Source organism: Octopus bimaculoides, chromosome 18 (assembly GCF_046866305.1).
Source record: "Octopus bimaculoides isolate indiv1 chromosome 18, ASM4686630v1, whole genome shotgun sequence".
NCBI classification, from domain to species: domain Eukaryota; kingdom Metazoa; phylum Mollusca; class Cephalopoda; order Octopoda; family Octopodidae; genus Octopus; species Octopus bimaculoides.
The window spans coordinates 2,572,436-2,592,952 of NC_142945.1; the positions used below are offsets into that span (position 1 = coordinate 2,572,436).

The window sequence follows — 20,517 nt, forward strand, 5'->3', positions numbered from 1 at the left end:
AGGGCTGGTAAGCTGGAAGGCTGCACCAGACTCCAGTTTGTTTTGGCTCAGTTTCTACAGCTGGATGCCCTTCCTAACACCAACCACTCCGAGAGTGTAATGGATGCTTTTACGCGCCACCACATGGGAAAATTATATAATAATAATATAAGTTTGATGGTTATAGTAGTTACTGGTGGCCACAATAAGTATTGATGACTAAAATAGTTAATCTAGCTCTTTGTAGTAGTGACAAAATAGATTCAATATTGAGGTTTCTTTTTGGTATCCATTTAATAAATTTTGATTAAAATACAGAGTTAAATATTTCTTTCAGTCAAATAATAAAACATAGGTGGGTGTCCATACACATTAACTCTTTAGCATTTAAATGGTCACATCCTGCCATGTTCAAACTGGCCAGGTCTGGCATCTCACTCTTACCCTACAATGTCATTTGAAAAATAAACAATCACACCATCAAAATCTTGACCCATTGTAAAGAAGACCCATCAAGCCAATCAAAATCACAGTTGTGACAGATACCGGTGTCACACAAATTGGCATCCGTGCCAGTGGTGTATAAATGCACCCTGGTGTCACACAAATGGCACCTGTGCCAGTGGCACGTAAAAGCACCCATTACACTCTTGGCGTAATTGGCGTTAAGAAAGGCATCCAGCTGTAGAAAACCATGCCAAATCAGGCTGGAGTCTGGTGCAGCCTTCCAGCTTGCCAACCCATGCCAGCATGGACAACGGATGTGAAATGCTGCTGCTGCTGCTGATGATGATGATGAATGTGAATAGATAAAGCATTACATTTGACAGAGTTAAACATGGCTGTAAAGGTGCATCATTGTTTTGATATCAGATGACACCTCTCATTTGTATTAACTTTGTATTTTGACACACTGGAGGGGGAAGCTGCTTCCATGCTCCTTTAGCTTATAATTAATCACTTCACTAGAACCCTAACTATTATTAGTATATGCATTATAATAAACCTCTTTGATTAAAAAAAAAATGTTTTCATTCTTTTTGCTATGTTTTTGTTTTATTTTTATAAATAATATCTCCACAAGACAGGAAAATGTTCTTAGCATAAATGATGTGTGACAGTAACTAATCTAAGGAGAAAGATTGAAAGTTAGTGTTAACTTATTATGTCAGTCCATCTGCATCAGATAGGATCAGCTTTCACTAGAGTTTCTGTGCATGCATATTATAGTTTGTACGCGCGTGCGCGCAATAGGAAGAGGATATGTGTGCGTGTGTGTATAAATATATATGGTTGTGTGTGTATGTATGTATATATAAGGTCAAGTGTGTATGTATTTAAGGTTGTGTCTTTAACATGCATTGTCTGTATGTATGTCTAATATTTAGTTTTCATATATGTGTATCTGTTATATGTGATGTGTATATTATGTACATCAACAAAAGTACTTTATATGTATGTATGCATGTATACACACACACACACATGCAATCATCATTAATTATAAAAAGAAAGTGTCAGTTTTGACATTTCCTTAATGTTAGAATGGGAGACAAAGTTAATCTGAACCTTATGTTGCTTCAGTCTTTAACTGAAATCCTTTTACACTGCATCACACTTGACCCATCATATCAATGGCCATGTCATAGTGCTGGCCCAATGTTGTGGAGTGCTAAAGAAACAATATAGGGACAGACTTAAAACCTTATCACATTTTGGTCCACTTCTGAAGTTTACAATGACAGACTTAAGACCCTATATTAAGATATTCTTCTTGAGTTTCTGAATTCTAAATCCACAGGAACTGGTTTCTATAAAACAATACCAGTTATACATTGATGCCAATTCAATCCAGTATAACCTCATTCTCATAAATTACAGATGATCTCTCTCGGTGCTCTCACTTCCACAATATGTGATAGCTACATCCCAAAGCCTGGTTTTCCAATTCAATGCCAAAAAGTGCTTCAGTTTCTAATCAATAGTTAACTTTTTACAAATGTCAAGTGAGACCCAAAATGGAAAACTGCTGCCATATCTGGGACAGCATTACTGCTGCTGCTACAGACATTCCAAGCCATAACCAGAAAAAAGGGCTAAGTGGCATAAAGTCACTCACCAACACACTCCAACCTCCCTTCCACAGATAGGCCGGTTCCTTGTTTTGTCATTTTAAAAATTCCAGCTACAGTGGTTTCCCTGCCTTTAATCACCTATATTATGTTTGCAATTCTAGCCTCCTTCTCTAACCATAACAGCTTTCTAGAATTCCCTGCCTTCCCCATGTTCTTCCTCAAATCATTTACCATAAATCACATCAGTCTTGGAGAGTCTGTAAATGCCATAAGCATGGCTCCTTCTCTCCAAATCAAACTTTTAACACACACACACAAGTAAAATGTAAGCCCTTCCTGTTTTAAGTTCAAACCTTGACAAGGTTCACTTTATTTTTCATATTTCCTGATCAACCAGTCATATTCTGGTGTTGATTCAACCCACTATGATACATCTGTGGACATATCATCAAAATCTCAGAGCTATGAGATAATGCATGATTAATTCAAAACAATGTGAATAAATCATCATTACATTTGACAGAGTAATCTGAATGCTAAAGGGTTAAGACATTCACACAGAGTAACAGTGTTTGTAGATAGGCATAGGTGTGGCCATGTGGTAAGAAGTTTGCTTCTCAACCACATGGTTCCAGGTTCAGTCCCACTGCTTGACACCTTGGACGAGTGTCTTTTGCTATAGCCTCAGGCCAACCAAAGCCTTATGAGTGGATTTAGTAGAAGCCTGTGATAGGCTGGCAGGCAAGGACACTGCATGACAACCAGTGTTGGTTTGTTTGTCTTGGCAAAAGAAACTGATAGAACAAATACTGGACATAAAAAACAAGAACTGGGGTTGAACTATTTGACTAAACCCTTGAAGTCTGTGCCCCTAAATGGCCACAGTCCAGTGACACAAGTAAAAGATAAAAGCTAGCAGTAGACTTAATCTGCTGTAGGGTGTAACACCTTCACCTGGTTATTGAGTTCCTTTAGTAGTGTCTACTCAGCTGAAAGTTTTTGGGTCAAGTCTCTAGCCTGAAAGTACTGCCTTCCTTCCTCTCATCAGTGACAGAGGGTCTTCTCCTTTAAGAAACAGATTGCATGAGAGCAAAAAAAAAAAAATGAATACATACCCTCTAAAATGAAGTGCAATGAATTAATGATTGGCAGAGAGTTTTATATAACAACAATAATAATGAAATTATTGTGTATAGTGCTCAGGTGCACTACACCTCACCAAAAGTGTATGTACGGTACGTAGAATTATGTACGAAAGTCAGGAAAGTGAACAGTGTATGAGTCATGATATACATGAGTGCATGCATATGGAGGTGAGATATGATTTCTCAGATTGACAAGATGAGAGGAGTATAGTTGATTAAACTGACCCCAGTGAATAACTGGTATTTATTTTATCCACCCAGAAAGAAAGAAAGGCAAAATCAATCATTTTAATAATAAGGGCAACTGAAATGATTTAACATTGATCTTAAATGGTTTGCTTTGAATTGATTTTTTTTGTTTTAATATTTCAGGTTACTCAATAACAAGTGGCAGGTACTTCAACAACCAAGTACATACAGTTGTGGGAGCCCCTGGCATTTCAACCAGTGGGCTTGGAAAGGTAAGGCTTATGAAATGCGTTTGGGAGAAAATTCCAAAAATCAGTCGGGAGACATCTTTTTTCATTTTATTTGTACGAGTTTGGTGGAATAGAGGAAGGTATCATGCTAGAGCCTTTAAAAACCCTCAGAGTTTGATGGAACTGATGCTATTAAGGTTCTGTTAAAATTATTGCAAGTCAATGACTGTCGTAGTCAAACTGTTCAACCCAAGCCAGCATGGAAAACAGACGTTAAACGATGATGATGATGATGGGTAAGTCAGATGGGGTGGTACTCTTCAACTGATAGTAAGAAGTGATTCTCTAACAGGAGACCAGATTTGCTCAAAAGCTCACAACAAAATGAACTCCAAAAAGGGAATCTACAGGCCAAGTATAGTGTAAAACTTGGAAATGGGTGAAGTCCACCACCGTGTCCTTTCTTCCTGAAACAATGTTTTGAAGCAAACCTCTTTAACCACAGGCTTACCTGGACCCCTCTCTCTCTCTCTGTCCCCATGTGATGCTGCTAGGTGAGATGTAGCCTAGGGAACTGCAAATGACTGTCAAATTTAAAGCTTATTCATCAACATAGTTTTGAGTTTATTCTGCCTTATCTTGTAGCCTTGTGATTTCAATTAGGTGATTGCTTATTTTTAGAGAGGCTGAAATCTGGCCAGTTTGAACATAAAACAGGCAGAATATGTTGGCTGCATTTGGTCAGTTTAAACACTAAAGGGTTAAGGTGTGTATATGGAAAGGAAAGAGAGAGATGGTTTAATAGATAACCAAAGGTGAACAGGTACATCCTAGAAACGTTGCATGCTATCATTTCAAGGAGACAGACATTAGGAAATAATTTTGAATGTTGCTAATAAAGAGCATATGGCACGGATATGAATTATATTCTAGAAGCTTGTTAGCATCTCATCTTCCATTCAGTACTTGATGGAGCAGCATTTTCTTTGGCATTTATAAACTATTTGTCTGCTTGCTCACATTATAAAATGCTTACCTTTTGTTTATCAGGCACACGCTTATGATGAACAGGCAGCATGCACACACACAAAGCTGAGGTTTAAGTAACAACAACAAGTCTGATGTTAACACTAATAAATAACACCCGTGGAATGTTCTGTTTTGACATAGACACTTTAATCTACATTAACAGTTGCAGAAGTTTCCTGTAGTCAAGGGGGTCTGTTTGCTTTACATGTGGATGAGTGGGGTGGGGGTAAAAGGTATCTTGTCTTTCTTACTCCCTTTTGCTGTGACATCAACACCTTCTCCACCACTGTAACTCCCACCACCATCCCCGCCATCAACAGTTCATTTTAAAATGAATTGTTGAGTCTTACTTTCTGTTTTAAATAGTTCTTTTTATTTTTATGAAATAGTTATTTCAGCTGGTTTGGTATTTATGACAGAAGAGTCACAGAGTTAAATACATTCTTCTACAGACTTTTACTTAATTCTTTACACCAATCGCTAAAAGACCATGTGAGGTTCAGACACTACAAAAGGTGACTAAGACCCACCTTGATCATAAATTATGACTTTTTTTCAATTAAGGGATACATGTTCTCTGTAGAGGTTATAATTACGAGATTATTTAGAACAAGGTAAACTAAAGTTAAGTATACCTTCTTATATAGAATTACTCCATGGAATCTGCAATGTGATAATACACAATTGTTCTAGAATATCAATTTCTGAGGCTTCAACCTAAGGGGTGGGGTAGAGGAATTAGGTTAACATCAGTAATTTATGGGTCCTTTACTTTGTACTCTTTTAGGGTTGATCAAATATAAAGGTGCAGGCATGGTTGCAGGCACAGGAATGTGTGTGTGGTTAAGAATTTCACTTCCCAGCCACATGATTTTAGGTTCAGTACCATGAGCAAATGTCTTCCACTAATAATAAGTTACAAATTTTGGCAGAAGATCAGCAATTTCAAGGAAAGGGTTAAATTAATTAGGTCTGCCCCAGTTTTCAACTGGTACTTATTTTGTTGACCTCAGAGGAATTTGAACTGAGAACATAAAGATGGATGATTATGCTAAGTATTTTATCTGGCATGCTAATGGTTCTGCCACCTTGACACCTTAATATTTCCTTACAGATGGGAACACAAAACAAAGCTACAGCAAGTAAAGCATTAAAGTTGATTCCTAGTTATTATTACCATTGTTTTTTTTTTATTTTTCCAGATTTATTTCTACTCTGGTGGCACTCTGTTCCAATATTATAAAGGTACACAAGTAAGTAATAAATACATATTATTTCTTTCTCATTAGCGGTCTTATTGTTGTTGAGTAACTTTGGTCAGTTATGTTCAACCAGACTTTAATGATGTGAAGGCAACCATTTAAAATGTTTAGGAAACATATATATGTATATGTGTGCTAAGTAGCTTGCTTACCAACCACATCGTTCTGGGTTCAGTCCCACTGTGTGGCACCTTGGGCAAGTGTCTTCTACTATAGCCGCGGGCCAACCTAAGCCTTGTGAGTGGATTTGGTAGATGGAAACTGAAAGAAGCCTGTCATGCATGCATACATGCATGTATGTATGTATGTGTGTTTGTGCCTGTATTTGTCCCCTCCACCATCACTTGACAACTGATATTGGTGTGTTTATGTCCCCGTAACTTAGCGGTTCAGCAAAGGTGACCAATAGAATAAGTACGAGGCTTACAAAGAATACGGTCGATCTGTTCAACTAAAGGTGGTGCTCCAGAATGGCCACAGTCAAATGACAAACAAATAAAATTAAAAAAAAAGAATATATATCTTCATTACCCGGGATCTATATATATCATATATATATATGTGTGTGTCCATTACTCTGGATCTATGGTGTTTTGCTTTTAGTTAGCATTTGAATTTTACTACTGAGCATTCCATGTTTATTATTGTTGGACAAACTGTCCCAAGGTTTAAGACACAAAACTTGTTACATTTGACAGATATTTGTCATCTTGTTTGTTAACACACCATTTCGGCTGATATACCCTCCAGCCTTCATCAGGTGTCTTGGGTAAATTTCGAACCTGGGTTCTCATTCCTAAGGTATTTTTCAATGTTGTTGCTATTATCATTATTATTATTATGTAAATAATTCCTCATCTTTTAAATATAGAACAAAACTTGTTCTTACGGAAATTTATTGAGGATGAATCAACTATTTAATCTAGCAGATCAACTGATATTCTAGTCTGAAAGATCCATTGTACTTCTCTAGTTCTTCTCAGATCTGCAGTAGTAGACTATACTTTGCTGAAAAGGTCTAATAAGGCCAAAACATATCTAGAGTTGTCCCCCTTACAGCTAAAAATCAGACACACACCCCATTCCATTTCATATTGAATTTTAATGAAATATTTCAGTGTTTCTGTTTTTTAAACTAAAATAAGTCATTTAGAAAATGATTGAAATTAATTACTTGGTATATTTACTAAAGAAGTGTGCAAGCAACCACTTTACCATTCAATCTTTAAAAGTCGTTTAGCCCCAAGTTGGCCTGGTCAGATAGATTTATGAAAATACCATCCCTGATGGTTTCATTCAGTTTGTCTACAATACATCCTTCCTTTTTTAAGACAGCATGGTATGATTGAGGATATTTGACTGTTTTTTGCAGATTGAGCTTCATGTTATGTGTTGTAGCTTTTGGCAATCAAAACTTCCAAAATGTATTTCAGGTTTAAATGCAAAAATAGAATTTTGTTTTTAAAAAAGAGCTTATTTATTTACATTTCAGTTTGGAAGTGGTTTTGGTTCAAGTTTGCTCACAGCAGATCTTACAGGAGACGGCAATGATGATTTAATTGTAGGAGCACCATACCAGTACAGTATAAAGAACGAGGGTCATGTACATGTTTTTATCAGCACTGGTTGGGTAAGATTGTCAGCATTTTCTAAAGATCTCAGTGACATGACCCACATTCAATAAATCAAAGAATGTTTTTATTTTTGTAGTAACTGAATAAGTTTATGAGGGGGTGTAAAAAATTTTCTGGCTTTAAGGCCTGGTTGGAGGCTGAACCTTCCAAGTTCTTTTACAGGACTTAGAAAAACTGAAGGACCACTGAATTAAGTGTATGAATCTGAGAGGGGAATATGTTGAATAAAATATTTTTGAGCCCAAAAGGATGAAAGGCAAAATTGACTTCAGAATTTAAAAACATGAAACAAATACTATGATGTATTCTTTCTACTATAGACACACAGCCTGAAATTTAAGGGAAAGGGCCTAGTCAATTGCAGTGACCCCGGTGTTTGACTGATATTCATTTTATTGACCCCTGAAGGATGAAAAGTAACACTGAGCTCAGCAGAATCTAAGCAAGTGAAATACTGCTAAGCATTTTGTCATGTGTACTAATGATCCTGCCAGCTCACCACATCTTAATAATGGTTTCTAACATAGGCAAAAGGCCTGATATCTACAAGAAGGGATTAGTCAAAACCATCAACCCCTAGTAGTAGACTAGCACTTCATTTTATTGACCCTGAAAGGAGGATGAAAAGGTAAAGGTGACTTTGAATTTGAACTGAGGGCATAAAGAGCCAAAACAAATATGATAAAGCAACTTTTTTGATGCTCTCATGATTACAAGCTCACTGCCCTATTATAATAATTTCAACAATCTACTTCTACTACTACAATATGGGATGTAAAACAGTTTTCAAGCATTAACCACAAGTTTTCTTTCAGTTCTGTATCTATTTGCAAGATTCTTCATGTGAATTTGCGTGTTGAAACAAATTTTGCTGTTTCTTGGGAGAGTCATTATGCCAATATTATTAACTGGTTCAATTCCACTCCTTTATTATTAGTCGATTAGTTAAATATCCAAGTAACTAATCAATTGTTTGTTTAATTTGGTTAAACATTAAGTCATTTGTTTTGCTTTTGTTTGTCAAAACTCTTTCATTGTTACTTGCAACCTTTACAATGACTTTTGACTTCAACAATTGTTTCACAGTAAAGATGTTAACCCTATACCTAACCTAGATGTTAGACAAACGAGCACGTTTAATTAACCTACTCAGCAATATCGTTCTATTATGTTTGCAGGTCTATAGTGTGACATTTGTGATATATAAGTAGAGGTTATACTGAAGATGATGATGACAACACTGTTAATGTCTGAAGCATCATCTCATACCCACACCAGACTCTTAAATTCAGCCATTGTCTGCATTCATCACCATACAGAATTAGTTGAAATCTCTTCGCACTCCCAAAAGAAGAGAAACTTTGGAATATATTTTACTGAATACCACCCTGTTTTAGTAGCAGTGTTTTCCCCACCCATCTGTCCATTCTATATATCATACAGCCCCACATTGTGATCCCTTTTGTATAATGCTCATTAGTTTATACACAGCTAAAACTCAGCATTTTTATACCATATTTGGAACAGAGCCAATATATGAAGTAATGCATGTTTGTTTTTATTTTTATGACTTAATGAATAAATTTATTTCCAGGGACTCTTTCATAGGTCAGAACTTCAGGGGGATAATATTGTTAATGCACATTTTGGAATGGCTTTGGGAAATCTTGGTGACATCAACAAAGATGGTTTTGAAGGTAAGGACATGACATTTTATGTGTGTGTATATTTTCTTCACATTTTCTGTATAAAAAAAATGCCACTGTTAAAGATCTTTATTGTAAACATATAGAAGTAATAGACTATTACAAAAAAAAAAAAAATGCATTTTTAAAAAAAATAAAGAAAAAAATTGCTGCCTTCTAAATCTTAATGTATAAAACATGTGTGCTTCTCCTCTTCTCTAAATCTAATACACAAAATAACAGACCTTTCCTCTGCTCTATAATACATAAGGAAATACTGAGATTGGTTAAGAAACTGAACAGTTTAATTCTTACCTTAAGGGCCATGTAGCAGCTTTGTCTTTCTTTCAGCTCATCTAAATGTTTACATCTGCTTTTCTACGCTGGCATGCACTCAACTGGTTGCCATGGTGCTAATTTATTTTTATTCAGGGTTACTGCTCTTCTAGACATATCAGGGACCAAGTCCTGCTTGCATGTTCCATTCTTTGGTTTGGTTTCCGTAATTGGATGTGCTTTCTGTTGTCAACCGCTTTGCAGAATGTACTGGATACATTTTCTTGTGGCACTAATACTAGAGAGGTTGTCTTGTCTCTGGCAAGACGGTAGACTTCCCTTAACCATGTCCCCATGCAATCAGTCACCAGCACCAGAGGGTTGTTTTGTCCCAAAAGAAAGTTCATTCTCACATAACTGGATGGGAAAGACTAAGAGGGTGATAGAAGAGTGAAAGAACCAGAGTGAGAGGAGAAACAGGTGATAAAATGAGAAAGTAATGGAATATATATGTATACAAGTGCATGTGCTGCCCCCATCCACTCACCCACCACCACACACATTTTTATGTTTAACTTTTCACAGGTATGGCTTTACAACTACATTGTTTGGGGTTCAGTCCCACTCCATGGCATGACAGACGGAGAATGAAAGAAGCCTATCACACACACACACACATATATATATATATATACTTTTGTGTCTCCTCTCCACCACTAGACAACTGGTGTTGGTTTCACTGTTCTGTATTTTAGAAATGAGGAATTCTGTACATTATTCACATGATTTGCATTGGACGGACATGTGTCCTCATCGTTTGTTGTTACCATACCTTTTCGGCTGATTTACTCTCCAGCCTTCATATAGTGTCTTGGTAGAATTTTGAACCCAACCCTGGGTTCTCATTCCTAAGGTATTTTTTGTTTTGCTGATGTTGTTGTTGCTGTTATTATTATTATTATTATTTATTCAAGGCACTGCCTCGAATTGAACTTGCAATCTTGAGGTTACTAGCCTGTGCTCTTAACCATTACACTATATGAAGGCTGGAGAGTAAATCAGCCGAAACATTGTGGTAACAACAAACAAGATGAGGACATATCCGTCCAATGTAAATAATGTGGTGTTGGTTTGTTTACATCCATTAATTTAGTAGTTTGGTAAAAGAGAATAAGTAGCAGACTTTTTTTAGAAAAAGTACCGAGGTCAAATTTGTTCAACTAAAACCCTTCAAAGTAGTGCCCCAGCATAGCCACAGTCCAATGACTGAAACAAGATTATGAACCGTTTCTATCTACCTGTTATCTTTTCCCTCATCTAATTTCTCTTCTTATCTCTTCTCATTCATCACCTACCTCACAAATTCCTTTCTCGTCTCTAATCCACTCCAAATTACCTTGTTTGATTGTCATATTATCTTCCATATTTCACTTCCTCTTATAATTCCGTCCTTCCACTCCAAACTACGTTCCTCATCCTTTATTTCGTATCATTTTCCTTTTCCCTCACCAACACCTTATTCTATTTGTATTGTCTGGTATTGTTTATCTGTTCCATAATTATTTCTACTTCACTCGCAGACATTGTAGTTGGAGCACCGTATGAAGAAGACTGTGGTGCCATTTATATATATTTTGGAAACAATCTTAAACTCAATGAGAACAACAGACAGAAAATTCTTGGAAAGACATTGGACAGCAATCTGAAAGGTTTTGGAATTTCATTTTCAAAACCTATGGATGTTGATGGAAATGGTTATGATGGTAAGTTGCATTCTACCACTTTTTTGTTTTACACATTTAAAAAAAAATGTTAAATCTGTAGCTGGAAGAGATTTTCAAGAAAGATTCTTAACCCTTTTGATACCAAGCTGCCTGAAACAGCCTCTAGTTCTATGATACAAACTTCTATTTTAACCCATTAGTGTTTAATCCAGCCCAAATATTCTACCTGTTCTATGTTAAAACTGATCAGATCCAAACTCTCACACCTAGCCTACAATGTCATTCTAAAAATATACAAACACACCATTGAAATTTTGATACTGCAAAATAATGTTTGTGTGTTCATGTCTCCGTAACTTTGTGGTTCGGCAAAAGAGACTAATAGAATAAGTACTAGGCTTACAAAGAATAAGTCCTGGAGTCGATTTGTTTGAATAAAGGTGGTGCTCCAGCATGGCCACAGTCAAATGGCTGAAACAAGTAAAAGAATGTGTGTGTGTGCATCATCAGCATTTTACATCTACTTTTAATGCTGACAGGGGTTGGATGGGTCATCACAGTCAGATTCATATGTTTAAAATGTTCTTTTAAACCATATAAAACCTTATGAATTCTATGAATTTAATCCATGTATGCAGTGTGTGTCTGTGTGTACAAAACAGTATTTCCAACATCACTTCGCCAATGACTGAGCAACAAACATCACACAAACACTTTCTACATGAAAATAGAAGCTGATAAATTAGCACCCACTAGAGAAACTATCCTTGGGAATATATAGTAATCATAGGTGTGTGTGTGTGTGTGTGTATATATATATATATATACATACACACACACACACATATGTTCTGATAAAAAGCAAAAAGGTTACTGAACAGAAATGGACTAAGTGTGAATGATAAAGTTCACCTAATTGAAAATGATGAAAATAATACAAAATGGAAAGTAGTCAACTGTTGTAAGCAGCAGGGGTATTGATGTGTATTCTGTTAGTCTGTAGTGTTGAGCTGACATACTCTCACCTGGGAACCAGAAAAGGCAACAGAAAACCATTCTTATGTATCTTCTAGGAATATTTTAATGACCTGTTGTGTTACAGAACATTATCAGTACAGCTGTTATTTTAGAAGATACAGGAATAATCTGACCAATAATGGTTCCTAACTGATTAAGCCCAGGTGGTAAATTGGCAATATCATCAGAGTATAAAGCAAAATGCTTTCTGTTTGTTCCAGTTCTTTGTACTCTGAGTTCAAATCTTGTCACAGTCAACTTTATATTTCATCTTTTTGAGGTCAATAAAATAAAGTCTCACTTCAGTAGAGTGGATTGACAGAGTTATAGAATGTCAAATGAGGTGTCTCGGTGCACTTCTTCCAGCTCTTTGCATTTTAAGTTCTTGGGCAGTTGACAATTTGTCATCTGATTTAATACCCACCAATAAGGCCTTGGGTGCTTTTAGTGAAGTAAACTTTTGTAAGCATTTGGGCCAGTTCTCTGCAGGTCCAAAAATACCTCCCTTGTTTCCTTCCATCCACTTAGAGATCCCATAAATGAAAAGGGTCATGAACACCTCCCAGACTGAACAATAATGGAAAAGAAAAATGCTGACATAAAAAGCCATTAGTTCATTCTGGGAGTAAAGTATTTAACAATTCTCTACTTTTGTAAAGAAGGGCATCTATCCACAAGTCATGCCTTGAAAAATTAACAAACGACAAGCATGGCTAACTTTATAGGTGCAGCCATAACTGTGCAGTTAAGAAATTTCCTTCACAGATAGTTTTCAGCTCAGTCCCACAACAGGACACCTGGACAGGTGTCTTCTGCTATAGCCCTGAGCTGACCTGCTTTGTGAGTGAATTTGGTATACAGAAGTCGTAGAAAAATCCAGAGTATGAGTGTGACATCAATTACCATCTGTTTGCCATGCTGGAATGGGTTGGAGAGGGTGAGTATTCTCCTTTTCTGTGCTTACACAAAAAATCGTGGGGCTACAGATGACGTCTGGTGTCATTTCCCTGTCAATGAATCATCCATCTGTACCTTTGAAGATGAGTGGAATGAAAACTTCCTTATTTGAAAACTAGGAAAGGGTTAGCAACAGGAAGGGCACCCATCTGTAAAACAATGTCTCAACAATATGTATTCATTTAATTCATCTAACCTGTACCAATTTAGAAAGAAAAAAAAAAACAAATGTAAAACAAATTACTTCCTCTATCAGTTGCTGTTATCTCAATTTCAACAATGCAATACAGTATATTTTATTTTCATTTACAGATTTCTTTGCTGGTGCCTTTCTATCAGATAATGCTGTGTTACTCTCTTCAAGAGAAATAAAGGCCAAAAGCAGGATCACAACTAACCCTGGAGAATTAGATCCTTCAGATGTCAGATGTTTTGGCGAAATCTTTATCTCTGGATGTCTGGATTTACAGTTGTGTATTAAACTCATAGGAAAAAACTTAAAAAATATCAGTAAGGCTTTTTTAAAATAACGAAGAGTTTAGTAAAATAACTTTCTTATTAATAAGCTAGTGTTTGGAATATAAATTAGCATAAAATTTAGATTACTTTAAAACAGAATGATCTCAGGAAGGTTGGTATCAAAAGAATATCTTATTGAGAGCACAGCTAGTTAAATGGAAAGGAGGGGCCATGGAGCTGTGAGATAAAGGGTTCACATAACAGCACACAAAAGTACCAAGGGTCTCAAGTTATGCTGTCCACCCAGTTGAACTAAGGGCTACGAAGTAGGAACAACATACCAATCTTAGCAATACAGTAAAATGGGCAAATTGACCATTAATTTGCAGAGGTGAGTTTCATTCTTTCAAAGGACATATCACAGTATGAGATGGGCTCTGCTAAACAATTTCACTACAGATAGACTTAATCCATCCCCTGGGTGCCTTTAGTAGAGTCCACTCTGATGCAAACACTCAGATCAGGTCTTTGGTTTGAGGATATCTTCTTCACTGTCCCTCTCACCAGCATTGGAGACCCTGGAAAGGGTCTTAGACATTGCCTTCTCACTTGATTAAAAAGATAGAACCCAAAGTACATCATATGAAAACAGATGTCTTCAGTGATTTTACAAACAAGCCATTGATGTGTTATGGGTGGAAGTACAGGATAGCAGTTAATGATTTTAATAATTATTAAAATTGTTTTAGTGTTACATAAAATGATGAAAGGAGTTGTCTAAAGAGTAGCTTTGAAGGCACATAGCTTAGTGGTTTGGGTATTTGGCTCAGAATTATAAGGTCGTGAGTTCCATTCCCACTGGTGTGTTTTGTCCTTGAGCAAGATACTTTATTTCAAGTTGCTCCAGTCCACTTAACTACATTAAGTGTACGTGTCTGTGGAGTGCTCAGCCACTTCCACAATAATTTCACAAACAGGCTGTTCCATTGATCAGATCAACTGCAGCCCTCATCATTGTAATCAATGGATTGCCAGTTTTTAGTTTTGACCATTTCCCTTCTTAGTTCAAATCAGTTGTCCCTCTCTGCTTAATAAAATAAGTACCAAATCATATAAAGAACAGTTTCTTTTCATATGCTGATCTGTAATAAAAACTGGTTTTGTACATTAATGGAAAACTATTATTTTAATGTTTTATAATTATTTTCTTTTCTAACTTCAATCTTAAAATTTTGTTTTAAATTTGCTTTTTCCCCACTTCCCACCCACCACATCTTTCAGTTTATTTGTTTTGTTTTGCTCCCCTCATTTATCCAGAAACAACCATCATTACTGATGTGGATGTTGATCAAGAAAAAGCCAAGAAACGAGTTGCCTTAGAAGGTTCAAACACCAATGAAATAATACTTCAAAGCGAAGAGGAACGTTGTATTTCAATGGCTTTAAAAACACGGGTATGTTTTCCCCTCACTCCTTTACAGAAAAACAGACACACACACACACACACTCACACAAAGGGCGCTGAAATGATCCTGGCTTTAAGGTATTGCGAAAGTCCTGGTTGGAGGCCCAACCTTCCAAGTTCTTATACAGGGTTTAGAAAAGCTGAAGGGCCATTGCAATAAGTGTGAATCTGAGAGGGGAATATGTTGAATAAAATCATAATTAACTGATTCTCCTGTATTTTCTTTTATCCAAAGCCAGGAACTCTTCAGCACCCCCTTGTATACATGTGTGTGTGTGTATGTATATGCGTGCATGCCTCGCCAGCTCCTATATATATATATATATCAGGTATGTGCCACCTAGGTAGGCAATGCCTACCTTGAATAAAGTAGATCGATAGCAATATTTTGCTTTTATGGCAAAATATGCACCTAATTCAATAAAATTATGGAGGTTACTCTGATTACTGTGCATAAAATGCAAAATATTTTATTTTTTTGTAGATTAGGTAGGCATAATTTGCCCCTACCTTTCAATCTCAGTATTAAAGCTATGCATAGTACTGCTGTAGTATATGTGCTGCATACACTCCAACAACAGTCTTCTTTATGTGTTATAAAGGCAGAAGTAAATCTGCCTTCAACTCAGTCACACGCCTGTGTGTTACTACATAAAGGTCACTAACTGCCTACCTGAGTAATTACTGATATGTGTGTATATATATATATATATATATACCATCATCATTTAACATCCTTTTTCCATGATGGCATAATTTGGACAGTTTGACAGGATTCAATAAGCTATATATATATATATATATATATATATATATATATATATATATATATATACACACATACATATATAGGTGTGTCTATGTGGTTACTTCCCAACCACATGGTTTCAAGTTCAGTCCCACTGTACAGCACTTTGGGCACATGTCTTGTCTAATATAGCACTGAGCTGGTTAAAGACTTGAGACTGGATTTGGTTGACAGAAACTGAAAGAAGCCTGTCGTGTGAGTGTGCGTCTGCTTGTCTTGATATTATGTGATAGTTGTAGAATGTCATTGATTTCCATTATTCTGTGAAAACATGTTTGGCTATGAGGAAATCTTACCTTACATGGGAACAGATGAGGGTTGGTGACAGGAAGGGCATCCAACCATCGAAAATATCTCAATAAAATTCCATCTAACTTATGAAAGTATAGAAATTTGAATGCTAAAATGACATTGGTATCTGTCTATAACTATATATTTGTATCTTTAACTGCGTCTATATGTAACTTTATCCATACACACATGCGCACGCACACACACACTATTACCTTTTTCCAACTGTTTTGCTTTATTCTTCATTTCTAGAAAACCAACAATATTTTCTCCTCTGTGATCATGCAGTTTAGAGTAGCTTACAGCATCAACGAGACTTGTGTATCCTGTTCTGCTGAAAATTTACTTGACACAACATTACTCACAAAAGAAGTAAGTTTTAAAAACAAAAAGCCAATTTCACTCAATATCTATTCTCTTTACTGAACCAACAGGAATTGAATAGAATATTCTTCTAAAATAATGTGACTAAAGGATCAAAGTATTTTTAACCCTTTAGCATTTAAACCAACCATATCCGGCCAAAATATTCCATCTGTTTTATGTTCAAACTGACCAGATCGAAGCTCTCACATCTATCCTATAATGTTATTCTAAAGATAAACAACCACATCATTGAAATCTCAAAGATATGAGATAGTAGCGTATGATTAATTTGAAATAATACAGGTAAATATATGGGATTGATGGACAACTTCTTGTTATCTTGAACTCCCAACATGAATGCCCTAGTATTTGTGTTCTGTTAAATGGTGCTTAGTCAAAATCATTCAATGTGGGTGTCAGACTCCATCAAGAGTACATACTGTCACCTCTCCTGTTCATAACTTTTATGGACAGGAATGATGTGCACAGCAGGGTTGGAAATGGTGTCAAGGCCAGCAGGTAAAGGATCGGTCAGCTGGAATTTGCAGGTGACGTGGTACCACTTGACTCATCAAAAGGTGATCTCCAGTAATGGGTTTGCTGCTGAGTGCTATTCAACAGGAATGAAAATCAGTGTTGTGAAGACGGAGATACTCATCCTCTCAAGGAGGCCAGTGTAATGCTCTCTACATGTGAGTGGAGTTCCACTGAAGCAGGAGAAGTTCAAGTATTTCAGGACAAAAATAATTTAACCCTTTTCATATGAACGCATCAAAACCTACCCTTGTGATGCAAACTCCTTGCTTTAAAGAGATCTAAATTAGAACCTTCCATCAAAGTTTCGTGTTAGTTTATGTTCAAACACTAGCTTAATAATGACTAAGTTATTTCACTAAATTAATTCATTATCTTCAAAATTAATTGAAACACTGGTAGTGAATACAGTTCTATATTTAAGAGATGAGGAATTGTGTACATTATTTACATTTGACAAGCAAATGGCGTAGTGGTTAAGAACGCGGGCTACTAACCCCAAGATTCCGAGTTCGATTCCTAGCAGTGACCTGAATAATAATAATAATAACAGCGAAAAATACCTTATGAATGAGAATCCAGGCTCGAAATTTCCTCAAGACACCTGATGAAGGCTGGAGGGTATATCAGCTGAAACGTTGTGTTAACAACAAACAAGATGAGGACAAATATCCGTCAAATGTAAATAATGTACTAGCAGGGAATTTCAACAGAAATATGGTATCAAAGCAGTCTACATAATGTAAAAATCACCAAAACAGAAACACATTTAATCTCCCCATTCTACAAAGTTTTTCAGAGAATTACCAATTTAAATTTAGTAATTTAACATGTTGATGTTTTTTTTTTTTTTTTTTTTTCAATTTCTTTTACAGATACCATTTGTTACAGAGTGTGGAAAAGACAAAATTTGTTACAGTGAATTAGTTCCAAATCTCCAAATTGTAAACCCTCGAACGAATGATATTTTGGTTATCGGAGAGTCTTTTATGTTTGAAGTCAGAGTTACAGTTCGTAATATGGAGGAGGCTGCATACCAGCCTATTGGTATCTTAAGATACCCGCTCTATGTACAATACATCCCTAACTCTGCTACAAATGGTGTCAACTGTTCTGCAGAATCTATTGTCTTATTAGGTGAAGAAAAGAACAAAGTTGTTAAATGCAATCTTAAGAATCCCATAAGACAAGAAGATTTCACTTACAACATGACATTTGAGATTGAAGAAGGAAATTTGAAGTTTGGTATGTTTCCAATGAAGTTCTCTGTCACATCTCAAAGCGAAGAAATGTGCAACAAAAATGATGCTATGAAATTAACGGTGAAAATGAGAAAAAAGGCACAGCTACTTCTATCAGGGTAAGTATTGAAATATAATTCTAATTATTTTGCACTTATTATCATCATTATTATTATTATTATTTAAGGCGGCGAGCTGGCAGAATCGTTAGCACACTGGATGAAATGCTTAGCAGTATTTCACCCATCACTATGTTCTGAGTACAAATTCCACCGAGGTCAACTATGCCTTTCATACTTTCGGGGTCAATAAATCAAATACCAGTTACACACTGGGGTTCAATGAGATCAACTGTCCCCCTCCCCACAAAATCCAGGCCTTGTACCTATAGTAGAAAATATTATTATTATTATTATTATTATTGTTATTATTATTGAGTGAGAGAGCAGTGCATGCCATCAAAGTGACACTAGGGTAAAATATATGAAGCCCAGTATACCCATCTGATAAGTGTACACCAGGTACATGCATCAGAATATGATGAGAATGCATGCACATGTGTGAGAGTGCATGTGTGAATGTGAGAGTGCATGTGTGAATGTGAGAATGCATGCATGCATAAGAGAGTGCATGGTATGCTGTGGGTAACAAACCCAAGTCTGATGGTAAACCTGAAGAAAGTGAAATAAAACTAAGCGAGAACAAGCAAGTAATTTTAGTTTGTGTCTTTCTACAGGTCATCGGAACCCGCATTCATTGTAGTCAGTGATAAAAGAAATAAAAGTTCAGGAATACAAAATGTTGCACATAAATATGTTTTCTATAATAAAGGACCAAGTGACATCACAAAAGTCCAGTTTTCTGGGAGTGTGAAAACCATCTTTCAGGAGATCAAAGGGAAACCTGTAAGAATTGTTGTAGACGCTATTTTGAAGGTAAGAAAATGGATTCATTGATGGAAGTATAACCACTGCATGTTGTGTGCACGCATATGTATCCACACATGAATACTTTGCATTTACACAAGCATACACTAACAGACACATACACATTGGTGAAGGCATGGCTGTGTGGTAGGAAGTTTACTTCACAACTACATAGTTCTGGGTTCAATCCCGATGCACAGCTCTTTGGGCAATTGCCTTCTCCTGTAGCCTCAAGCTTGTGAACAAAATTTGGTTAACAAACTGTGTAGCAGGCCAGCGTATGTGTGTGTCTTTATGGTTGTTTCCACGTAACGGGAAACACATTCCATGAATATTAATATGGTTGTTTCAACCCATGCCAACATGGAAAATGGATATTAAATGATAAGAAATGAACCCATATTATTATACATTTTTATTTTCAATGTAAGCCCTGTGCATTTCTTCAGAGAGCTTGCTTCCCAACCACACAGTTCTAGGTTCAGTCCCACTGCATGGCAGCTTGAGCAAGTATCTTCTACTACTATAGCCTTGGGCTAATCAAAGCTTTGTGAGTGGATTTGGTGGATGAAAACTGAAAGAATCCCACTGTGTATGTGTGTGCGTGTGTAAAAAAAAAATAAGTACCAGGGTTGATTTGTTTGACTAAAAATTCTTCAAGGTGTTACCCCAGCATGGCCACAGCCTAATGACGGCAACAAGTAAAAGATATAATATACATACACACACATATATCAACATTTAATGCCTGCTGGCATGGGTTGGATGGCTTGAATAGTTTCTACAGCTGGATGCCCTTCCCAATGCCAACCACTCAACAGAGTGTACATGGAACCAGCACCCACACCAGTGCTTTTCACATTGCACCTGGACTTTTGGATCACAATTCCTATCACTATCTCTAGCCTCAGTATCACCTGTTGTCTCCTATAAATCCTACCAATGCTGTTTCTCTTTTCACCCCATTTATACCTTGTCTTCTATATCTAAGACAAGGTATGAATGATGATCATTACATACTTTTCCTTAATGACTATTGTTTATACCTTGTCTTGTATGTCACTCTGTGAAAACCAGTTTGACTGGAGCCCATCCACAGATTTACAATATACAAGGTTGATGATCTACAACCTTGGACCCTGCTGTAAGATTGGTTTACTAATCTAAACAATATTAGTAGCCTGGTGTGCCAGCAGAGAGCTTATGAAGTATTTTGCCTGGATTG

The 20,517-nt window shown here is 36.4% G+C and overlaps 2 protein-coding genes across 3 annotated transcripts in view; one reads left to right on the forward strand and one right to left on the reverse strand.

The window, feature by feature from the left end:
- Nucleotides 1-20,517, reverse strand: part of LOC106871512 (ATP-dependent RNA helicase DHX8) — a 143,879-nt gene that overhangs the window by 114,150 nt on the left and 9,212 nt on the right. The window lies entirely within an intron of this gene.
- LOC106871522 (integrin alpha-9) overlaps nucleotides 1-20,517 on the forward strand; it is a 93,511-nt gene that overhangs the window by 56,442 nt on the left and 16,552 nt on the right. Inside the window, exons 7-16 of the mRNA XM_014918024.3 lie at nucleotides 3,572-3,660; nucleotides 5,850-5,900; nucleotides 7,402-7,539; nucleotides 9,138-9,240; nucleotides 11,085-11,267; nucleotides 13,515-13,712; nucleotides 14,979-15,115; nucleotides 16,478-16,597; nucleotides 18,001-18,485; nucleotides 19,103-19,301. Coding sequence (XP_014773510.1) covers nucleotides 3,572-3,660; nucleotides 5,850-5,900; nucleotides 7,402-7,539; nucleotides 9,138-9,240; nucleotides 11,085-11,267; nucleotides 13,515-13,712; nucleotides 14,979-15,115; nucleotides 16,478-16,597; nucleotides 18,001-18,485; nucleotides 19,103-19,301 — 1,703 coding nt within the window. The remainder of the gene's footprint in view (nucleotides 1-3,571; nucleotides 3,661-5,849; nucleotides 5,901-7,401; nucleotides 7,540-9,137; nucleotides 9,241-11,084; nucleotides 11,268-13,514; nucleotides 13,713-14,978; nucleotides 15,116-16,477; nucleotides 16,598-18,000; nucleotides 18,486-19,102; nucleotides 19,302-20,517) is intronic.